The following is a 10919-nucleotide window of genomic DNA, read 5'->3' on the forward strand; positions in this document are numbered from 1 at the left end:
ATCCATGCTTTCTATCCATGCTCTCTATCCATGCTCTCTATCCATGCTCTTTATCCAGGCTGTCTATCCATGCTCTCTATCCATGCTCTCTATCCATGCTCTCTATCCATGCTCTCTATCCATGCTCTCTATCCATGCTCTCTATCCATGCTCTGTATCCATGCTCTGTATCCATGCTCTCTATCCATGCTCTCTATCCATGTTCTATATCCATCACCTGCTAAGAATTCGCTGCACACACAGTGCTGTATTTCAACCATCTGCGGACGACATAAGGAAGAAGAGGTGTGGAGAGATGGACATTGATGGATTACTTTCAAAAGCGCATGGTCAGATGTGTCCTTTTTTCCAGGTGTAGTTTGACACATTTCATTTAAAATCAGGGAAATCTACACTGACATATAGTGTAGGCACAGCAGTTCTGTTGAAACATGATCAAGGCAGACGGCCGCCTCGGTTGTCAAGGCATTTTTGGAATAGATTCAAGATATCCAGGCTTTGGCAGAGTTATTAAGCGTCTTTAAACATGAACACCATCTTATTAAGATATCTACTGTCATCCTTAGGAAAGAAAACTCTAGAAGGCTGGCTTTGTTGACATGTTAGGAAATGAATTGACGCCACAGTGAACTTGATTTGAAGGTGCTGTTGTGAGACATCAGGGGGTTGTTTATCGCGAGGTATGTTTACCGCCGAACAAGACTCTTTGCTTCATTGACGTTTTGGTTCAGCGAAGCACAGAAAAGGGCTTGTGTTCTCACTCACGTATTCTTTAGAGAATACAGAATTTATGCCTACATTTTGTAGGCATGGTTATTTTTTAAGTTTCTCTGCTCCCATTTCAGGTGCTTCTCACTTTATTAGTGTTATATTGTCTGCGGAAAGCTGACATCCTCACTGACACACCGTAACACGTAACGAGAGGTTGCTGTAAAATGTGTAAATGTTATGGCGAGGAGGTGAAATAAACCGTCTGTTGGCCATTGGCAGGCTCTCCCAAACAACCGATTTCAGGCTTTTGAGGAGCCCGCTGGGTGCATCCAGTCAGCCTGATTCTGGTCGAGGGGGAGGGAGTATGTGTGCGCATGCATCCACCTTGGCCACAGTTTGCCTTTCCATCTCACTGGCCTGACAGGCCTGAAAAGAGCTTCTGTTTTTGGGCCAAACTCATCCCACATTAATCAGAGCCATGAGGAGGGGGGAAGATATACAAATGTTACTGTCGACAGCAGCTACACAACCCCCCCAACCCCCTCCTCACTCCCTCACTTCTCTCCTCCCCCCTCCCGAGGGTCCATCTGAAAGCCAGCTCCTCTGTCGGCGCCGACACTTGTGTACCAGGGCTGTTCAGACAGACACCTTGGCAGCCGTGGGCCACTCCCCAGAGCCAAAGCATAGCTCGCTTTGTGTAATAAAGCCTCCCTCCCCAGCTGCCTGATGTACGACTTGTGTCCGTTACATCACCTGTTGCCGGGCGGAGCAGGGGAGGGCTGCTGAGAGGCCCAGTTGATATTGATCAGCCATGGTGTATAGCTCCCCCCCCCACCTCCTGTATAGCCCCGGCCCCTGCCTCAGCCCCTGCCTCAGCCCCTGCCTCATCCCCTGCCTCATCCTGACCCCCGCCTCAGCTCCTGCCTCTGCATCAGCTTCGCCTCAGCCTCACCCCCTGCCTCAGCTCCTGCCTCAGCCCTCAGCCCCTACCTCAGCCCCTGCCTCATTCTCACGCCCTGGCTCACCCCTTACCTCACTCTCACCCCCTGCCTCAGCCCCTGCCTCAGCCCCAACCCCTACCCCAGCCTAAGCCTGACAGGTAGCTGAGAGATGGAGCATGGCTGTCTCAGTAGGAGAGTCAGTGCACTGAATATGTGCACACTGATTTACCATAGCATTAATAAACCCTGTACGATAACAACATAGACATGCAATGACAAAGCCCCTTTCCAGTGTGGAAGCAACCAATTAAAATGCATTTGAGGGCCATGCTAGAGATGTGTTTATTTTCTATTTGTATTATTAATTTGCAGACATGGCCTTAATCCTCGAGTGAATTCATGAATTTACATCCTCAAGGATAGGTCTAGCTTCCCATGTGTTCAATTGTTTATGGAAAAATACAATCATGTTTTCAGGAGCGACAACATAACTGTGTATCCCTTTCCTCTTTGCTGTTGATAGTGGATTGACCTCATAAATATCTCACGATTGCCTGGGAGTCTCTTCCTTCTGTTCAAATGGCAGGAATAGATCACTGACAGAGAGCCAAGCACACAGCAGACAGAGGTCATTGCCATGGTGAAATTAAACAGACAAGAGTGGGGCCTCCCTCCCCCTCCCCCTCCCCCTCCCTCCACCCCCCCTCAGTGATAGTGCCTCAACCCCCACAGTGATAGCATAGTGCCTCAACCCCCACAGTGATAGCATAGTGCCTCAACCCCCACAGTGATAGCATAGTGCCTCAACCTCCACAGTGATAGCATAGTGCCTCAACCTCCACAGTGATAGCATAGTGTCTCAATCTCCACAGTGATAGCATAGTGCCTCAACCTCCACAGTGATAGCATAGTGTCTCAATCTCCACAGTGATAGCATAGTGCCTCAACCTCCACAGTGATAGCATAGTGCCTCAACCTCCACAGTGATAGCATAGTGCCTCAACCTCCACAGTGATAGCATAGTGCCTCAACCTCCACAGTCATAGCATAGTGCCTCAACCTCCACAGTGATAGCATAGTGCCTCAACCTCCACAGTGATAGCATAGTGCCTCAACCCCCACAGTGATAGCATAGTGCCTCAACCTCCACAGTGATAGCATAGTAACTCAACCCCCGCAGTGATAGCATAGTGCCTCAACCTCCACAAGGATAGCATAGTGCCTCAACCCCCACATTGATAGCATAGTTCCTCAACAACCACTGTGATAGCATAGTGCCTCAACAACTACAGGGATAGCATAGTGCCTCAACCCCCACATTGATAGCATAGTGCCTCAACAACCACTGTGAAACAGTTGAAATTAGTGCCCTCAGACTAGTGACGTCTTATCAGTAATACAATAACTTTCCCTGTCTCGAAAATGTGTATCTTTTAAAGGGGACTCTGTTTATACAATTATTCATATCTTGATAGCTGAGAGAAAAATCAAATGCTGGTGTTAGTTGTCGTAATGTAAGGTCAAAAGTACTGCCAAATCAGCTTCAACTATTTCTCCGGCAGCGCTCTCAGCACTCAGTGAGAGAGTGTGACCGTTTCAGTGGGCAGATGATAGGTGTTTCCACAGAGACAGAAATAGAAAACAAAATAGCCTCTTTAGAGACCCAAAAGGGCGGTGTAAGCACATCACCTTTCTTAGAAAACTGCAGTCTTTGTGAGAGAGAAAACGCCTCTATGTAACTCTGTTAGCGTACAGTGATCTTGACCTCAGCCCAGTGTCCTTGACCTGAGCCCAGTGACCTTGACCTCAGCCCAGTGTCCTTGACCTCAGCCCAGTGACCTTGACTTCAGCCCAGTGTCCTTGACCTCAGCCCAGTGACCTTGACAGCCCAGTGACCTTGACCTCAGCCCAGTGACCTTGATCTCAGTCCAGTGTCCTTGACCTCAGCCCAGTGACCTTGACCTCAGCTCAGTGACCTTGACCTCAGCTCAGTGACCTTGACCTCAGCCCAGTGACCTTGACCTCAGCCCAGTGATCTTGAGCTCAGCCCGTGCTTCAAATGAAAGACTCTAGTCGTGCCCACTGGGGATGACACGGCACCCATGGGGGAGGTAACTGACCTTTCACCTGGATATGATCCTCAGCCACTACCATCCCACTGTGGGGTGGGGATGGGGTGGGGTGGGATGGGGTTGGGATGGGATGGTGTGGGGTTAGGATGGGGTGGGGTGGGGTTGGGGTGGATCTGGGGTTGTGGTTGGGTTGGGTTGGGGTGGGGTGGGGTGGGGTGGGGTTGGGATGGTGTGGTGTGGTGTGGGTGGTGTGGTGTGGTGTGGGGTTGGGTTGGGTTGGGTTGGGGTGGGGTTGGGATGGGGTGGGGTTAGGATGGCGTTGGGATGGGGTGACTGCTATCTTTTGGGTTGATTTTCCTCTGACCCTTTTTCTCTCTCCACTGTAGATGGACACCATGGATGCTGTAGGGGAAGACATCAGTGGGATGGCACGGTGCCCATATGATGCCAAGCACTCCAACGTTGCCCTGTTTGCTGGTGAGAGACCTTAACTAATGTGTTACTGGAATGTGGATGTGGTCTGGGAAAATATAGGTTACCATTTTTAGACTAAAGAAGTAACCTAAAGAATCTTGCATTCCCACATCAACATGAGTGAAAGGTATGCATTACTTTAAGTGTTTAATGTACAGTGTCTATTTTATGTACAGTAGTACTGTGTGTCTAAGACAATATATCCCCATCTGGGAAATTACAGTTAACCTTATTAACCATTATTCAACCAAGGACATTAAACTAGTTGTATGAATGATATGACAAGATCATTTTAAATTCCACTGTATCTCTCAGTAATCATGTCATTATACAAGGCATATCACTTTTCACTTCATACCACTCCTTTAGTCATAGGCATGAAACATTAGCTGGATAGGACAGTCTTTCTCTTTTTGAGCGTAAGGTTGCATTAGGAACACTAGGGTGCATTTAATACTCTGTGGCCTATTTGAATAGCAATACACTAGCAGTAGGTTTGGTCTGTTACATGCTGTTGAACAAATTGTTGAACTCTGGGCCAATTTGTTCTGTGTCTCTGGGAGGAATCTGCTGCTTGGCAGATGTAAGTTTGTGGGCAGCTTGGAAACACATGAAGCTATTGTGGTTTTACACCACCCCCCAAAAAATGGAATATTCTTCCGAATCTGGGGATTAAAAATCAATAGAAAAGACGAAACCCCGAATGAGTCAGCCCTCCGTTCGTGGGTTACAGCTCCTCCAGCCGAGGAGCTGTTATAGTGATTCACTCTTACTGATATTCAGTGTGAAATGATTAATGGGATGTGAGTTTCTCTGTGTAAAGCCAACGCAGAGTAAATGCCTTTAGATGACTAGTTAATTTGTAGCAGCGGAATTGGAATGGGAATCTCTGAGTAATCAAGAGGATTCTTTGCTGTCCTTTCAATGATGTAGTTAAAGTTTCCAATGCAGCCATCCAATTGAAGCTGAGGGGCTGAGGTCATTCTCATTGCGGATACTGTTTGCATTGCGCAGCGTGCGCGTGTGTGCGTGTGTTAAATGAGGATAGTTTTTGTGTGTAGCCATTCCTCTTGTCGTGTTTGTGTTTGTTCTGCCCATGACTGGTACAGTGGCTGACTTCTTATCCCTTATCCCTCGCTCTTCTCTCTCCAGATGGAAAGCTCTACTCCGCAACAGTAACAGATTTCCTAGCGATCGATGCAGTCATTTATCGTAGCCTTGGTGACAGCCCAACGTTGCGCACTGTCAAACACGACTCCAAGTGTCTCAAAGGTGAGGAGAGTCATTGGATACAAAGGCCTGATGGTTGAAAGACGTAGAGACACAGACTCATCACAATGAGTGACGGGCTGGAAAACAAATCAGAGTTGATGCTGTCACTCTCATAACCAGTCCCATAGCAGTTATGTACTAAGTGTCTTCCTCTAAGAATGACAACATGATCAGGTTGTCAAAGCTGAATGAATAGATCCCTCATCCCCCACATGTAAAATAGCCCCTTAATAGAGATGATGGATTGAGCTACTCCCAGTGCCATGCTTGGGCTGGGCCTCACTGTATACTGTGATTGATTCTTCAGGTATTGGATGTAAAATGGTTGTTGATCTGTTTTGTGATGATATGTCTGCTTTTTGTTTTTCAGAGCCGTATTTCGTACAGGCAGTTAACTACGGAGAATTCATCTACTTCTTCTATCGCGAAATTGGCATGGAGTACAACACAATGGGAAAGGTAAGCTGACTGAGGCTGAGGGCTACATCCTCCTGAACAGGAGAGACAGGATGTGCTTTGTGAAGTAAACAGGAAGTGGGTGTATCAAGTATCTGTAAAGGCGGTCAGTATGGCCAAAACGGTGAAACCTTTTTCGATATAGAAAAGCATTTGCAGAATGTAGGCCTAAAAATAGTTGACAATGCATGGCAGTGATGCCTGGAAAGCCATTTTGAAGTCTAAATATATTATCTGACTCGCACTGCGTGCTACTGGTTAACTACTGCTACTGTTGCTTACTCTGGCTGTTCCCTCAAATGATTTTGAAGTTTTTCTCCAAAATGAGACAGACAGGAATGGGAGGAAAGGAAAATGAGCTGATTCTTCATTCAAGGTTTTAGACCAAAGGGATATGAGACATTTCTGATTTAGCTTTTCATTTCAGTTTGCATGGAGAAGGTTTAATTGTCTCCTATAAGGAAAATACGACATGGAAATGAATTACATAAACATTCTATTATTTTGAATAATTGTGGAGCCGGGGAAAAAATATTTACACCCAATTCCGTCTGACGTGTAACACTGCACATGAATACAAAGTGAAATTCTCTGGTTATTTTGAAAGGAATATCACTATATAAGAAAGAATGCAGAGTGGTGTGACGTTTGGTGGGTGATGTGGGGTAGAGGCATGGTGCTCCCTGATTGATTGATTTGACAATCTGAAACATAATAAGTTCCACAGTCATTAATAATGTGGACTGTTGTATATTTATACATGGTGAATATTTTTAAGACCATGGCTCTGCTTAGTTACAGAGACCTTATAATAATAAGCTTTGCCTTCTGTGAGTGTGCTGGTTGGCGCATAAGGAAACCAGCCAGACAACAGGTGTGTGTGTGTGTGTGTGTGTGTGTGTGTGTGTGTGTGTGTGTGTGTGTGTGTGTGTGTGTGTGTGTGTGTGTGTGTGTGTGTGTGTGTGTGTGTGTGTGTGTGTGTGTGTGTGTGTGTGTGTGTGTGTGTGTGTGTGTGTGTGTGTGCGTACGTGTGTGTGTGCGTACGTGTTGTCCAGGTGGTGTTCCCCCGGGTGGCCAGGGTGTGTAAGAACGACAAGGGCGGCTCCCAGAGAGTTCTGGAGAAACAGTGGACTTCCTTCCTGAAGACCCGTCTCAACTGCTCCATCCCGGGAGACTCCCACTTCTATTTCAACATCCTGCAGGCCGTCACCGACGTCATCCACATCAATGGTCGCGATATCGTCATGGCAACCTTCTCCACACCTCACAACAGGTATGATTGTCCGGCGGCCACACAGAAGGAAATCAATTTCCCAGGGTACCGCAGCGCGTAATTCACTGTCACAATAGTTTTGGCACTTTTGTCAGGTGCATAATGTTATTCCTGCATAATGCATATTGAGAATGGAGAATCATTTAAGCAGGGAGTTTTTATCTAAATATAAATTATAAAGGAGCTGTAGTACTGCTACATATTGTAAATCCCATTTTATGGCGTTTCTTAGGCAATAAGACAATTGCTTGTGACAATGCAATTGAGCATGGTTAATGGGCATTAAAAGTCAATGAAGCGGCTTGGGATTCCTATAAGCGAATTTGATCCGGGCATGAATTGCAGTTAGTGAGTGAAATGAGAGGGAACACAATTTGACTGGAGGTAGTATTCTGAATTTATTAGCTATTAATTTAACCAAGTGCTTTGGCAGCATGGCGTGCCTCTCGCTCTGAACATAGCCAACGCTGGCTGATTACTGAGATTTACAGTCTGGGCCACAAGGTTAGCAGAATAACAGCTCTGTAACCGTCACAATCCTGCCCTTGTACATGATGTCTACCAATGCCAAGGCAGCTGAAATGCCCCTTTCGAAACATCCAGGAAATAGACTAGTGATTCAGAGCTATGCTATGCGCAGTTTGCACACAGTGGAATCATATCAATTGGACTGAGGAAAGTTCTTTTTTTGTGGGGGGGGGGTTGATGTTTCTACAGCATCCCTGGGTCGGCCGTCTGCGCCTATGACATGGCTGATGTGGCCAATGCGTTCACGGGACGTTTTAAAGAGCAGAAGTCCCCGGATTCCACCTGGACACCTGTTCCTGAGGAGAAGGTTCCAAAACCAAGGTATGCCCCCCCCCACACACACACACACACACACACCACCCCACACACACACACACACACACACACACACACACACACACACACACACACACACACACACACACACACACACACACACACACACACACATACACACACACACACACACACACACACACACACACACACACACACACACACACACACACACACACACACACACACACACACACACACACACACACACACACACACACACACACACACACATACACACACATACACACACACCAACAACAAACACACATACACACACACCAACAACAAACACACATACACACACACACACACACACACACACACCGGCAGCATGAAAGAAGTTCGATATCGGCAAATGAAGCATGAGATCATTTTCCAGGTGGCTGCCTACTTCTACAAATGCACCAGCCTGATCAATCTCCATCTCTGCGTTCCTAATTACCCGGCAAAGAGCAGCTCCTTTTCTCTTGTGAAACGTACGTTTATAAACCGAGATTTGTGGAGGGGGATGGTACTGTAATTGGTGTCTCTCCCCATATGGCTGGCGATAATGTGGAGCGCAACAGGATACCACCCCTGGTGATTAGCATAACATTATGTGTTTGTGTGAAACAAGGTCAGGTGTTAATGTGATCTGAAATCTACGTCTCGTTTATTCAATTTATTTTCTGTTGACGTTATCAGCAAACAAACAGGTTTCACAACGTTTCCCAGGTTTCTATCCCCCACCCTCTTCTGCAGCAGTAGACATGCAATGTTTGTTTTTTAAAATGTTATTTCACCTTTATTTAACCAGGTAGGCAAGTTGAGAACAAGTTCTCATTTACAATTGCGACCTGGCCAAGATAAAGCAAAGCAGTTCGACACATACAACGACACAGAGTTACACATGGAGTAAAAACAAACATACAGTCAATAATACAGTAGAAACAAGTCTATATGTGTCTTCGTCTCTGATCTGTCTCTGTTGCTTTTCATGTACTGTAGACCTTATTACATTGTGCAGTGTCTATCATGGAAAATAAATGAATCAGGGCTGGTTTCCATGCCAGGCCACAGAATCCACCCAAGTTATCCATCAAGAAAAGAAAGGTACCGCTCCAACGTAATAGTGCAGCAAAACCTTTTCAATAAAGCTATCAAGAGGTGAGATGTCTTCGAACGGATCTCCTGTCAAAGGCAGCTTCACTTTTACACGGCCTTCTCCTCTGCTACTCTGTCCTTGTAAAGAGATCAAATGGCTGCTCTCTGACTCCCACTGTTTGATTCCCTGATACTTCCATCCACTTTAGACCCGGGTGCTGTGCTGGCACGCCGTCCTTAGAGAAGTACAAGGTGTCCAACGAGTTCCCTGACGACACCCTGAACTTCATCAAGCAGCACCCTCTCATGGATGAAGCAGTGCCCTCTATCACTAACAGGCCCTGGTTTCTCAAGACCATGGTGCGGTGAGTATAGCCTCAATAGCTACGATGCTACTCTAGTTAGCGCGCTAGCTAGGTCTGGGTTATAGGTGGTGTTAATCAAGGTTAAACGTGCATTATGCATTACTACATTTGTAGTAGTATAACCTGTAGTACATTTGTAATAATATAATAATAATAATAATATATGCCATTTAGCAGACGCTTTTATCCAAAGCGACTTACAGTCATGTGTGCATACATTCTACGTATGGGTGTGGTATCATTATATGCATAAATCTTAGTTACAATCTTTATACAAATGTCATGGCACATAGCAAAGTGTTACGTTACATGTTGTTAAAAGGATTATATACATCAAAAGCTGGTACTTTTATAAGGCCATATGGTGGAAGGTGGTTTTATTATCTATGTCACAGCCTCTGTGTGTAGTACGACTCTAACACAGGAAGTCAGCCGCAAACTGAATCTGTAATAGGACCCTATCTCATATATACACCCCAAAGGGACATTATAGAATTTGAGCTTTTGTTACAAATTGGACTATCAAAATCCTATCAACTATGAAAACCTATTCCATTATATGTTATAGTGGCTAGCCAGGCAACATCTGTATGGAGGTAGACTGGATTCAAGGATATCCCTCTTGAGATTTCTTATTATTCTGGATACTGTCCTTGAGGTTGTTGTTACTCTTAATGGGACAGCATCATCGACATACTGTAATACTTGAGATTAGTGTTATTGTTGATGGCGCAAAACCATGGGCTTTTAGTGAATACAGACATTCAATGTCATTTCAAACCAGACAGTCTGAGCGGGAGAGAAGAAGGCCTTATCTGACTGATTTGATTGTGATGTGAGCATTTACTCAGATAATGTAAACGATTAAGTCGGTGCTTTCATTCCAGCGAAGGCATACACATGTTTTATATCTCATGACCTTGTGTGAAGAGATCTAGTCTTTCAATGGCAGAATGGAAAAGGATGTGTGGTCCACTAAATTGCTGAAAAATATATTTGTAATATATTTGTCTTTAATCCTTTCCATCTCACTGAATTAATAGCCATGCAAATGTATTTGCATATGGATCTGCAGATTATACATGGTTTTGATAACAGTAGGAGCTCCATGGTACAAATCTAATTGGAGATACTTAAGCATTAAGGCCCGGGGGGGGTGCGGTATATGGCCAATATACCACGGCTAAGGGCTGTTCTTAAGCACGGCGCAACGCGGAGTTCTGGATACAGTCCTTAGCCATGGTATATTGGCCATATACCACACACCCCCGAGGAGCCTTATTGCTATTATAAACTGGTTACCAACGCCATTAGAGCAGTATAAATAATTGTTTTGTCATACCCGTAGTATACGGTATGATATACCATGACTGTCAGCCAATCAGCATTCAGGGCTCGAACCACC

At 45.5% G+C, this 10919-nt stretch overlaps 1 protein-coding gene across 3 annotated transcripts in view; it reads left to right on the plus strand.

The window, feature by feature from the left end:
• Nucleotides 1-10919, plus strand: part of LOC124034634 (semaphorin-6A-like) — a 110766-nt gene that overhangs the window by 57837 nt on the left and 42010 nt on the right. For all 3 annotated transcript variants that reach the window (XM_046348069.1, XM_046348070.1, XM_046348072.1), the window contains exons 7-12: nucleotides 4111-4201; nucleotides 5351-5470; nucleotides 5841-5929; nucleotides 6982-7199; nucleotides 7917-8048; nucleotides 9359-9514. In XM_046348069.1, coding sequence (XP_046204025.1) covers nucleotides 4111-4201; nucleotides 5351-5470; nucleotides 5841-5929; nucleotides 6982-7199; nucleotides 7917-8048; nucleotides 9359-9514 — 806 coding nt within the window. The remainder of the gene's footprint in view (nucleotides 1-4110; nucleotides 4202-5350; nucleotides 5471-5840; nucleotides 5930-6981; nucleotides 7200-7916; nucleotides 8049-9358; nucleotides 9515-10919) is intronic.

This window comes from Oncorhynchus gorbuscha, linkage group LG04, assembly GCF_021184085.1.
Source record: "Oncorhynchus gorbuscha isolate QuinsamMale2020 ecotype Even-year linkage group LG04, OgorEven_v1.0, whole genome shotgun sequence".
NCBI classification, from domain to species: Eukaryota; Metazoa; Chordata; class Actinopteri; order Salmoniformes; family Salmonidae; genus Oncorhynchus; species Oncorhynchus gorbuscha.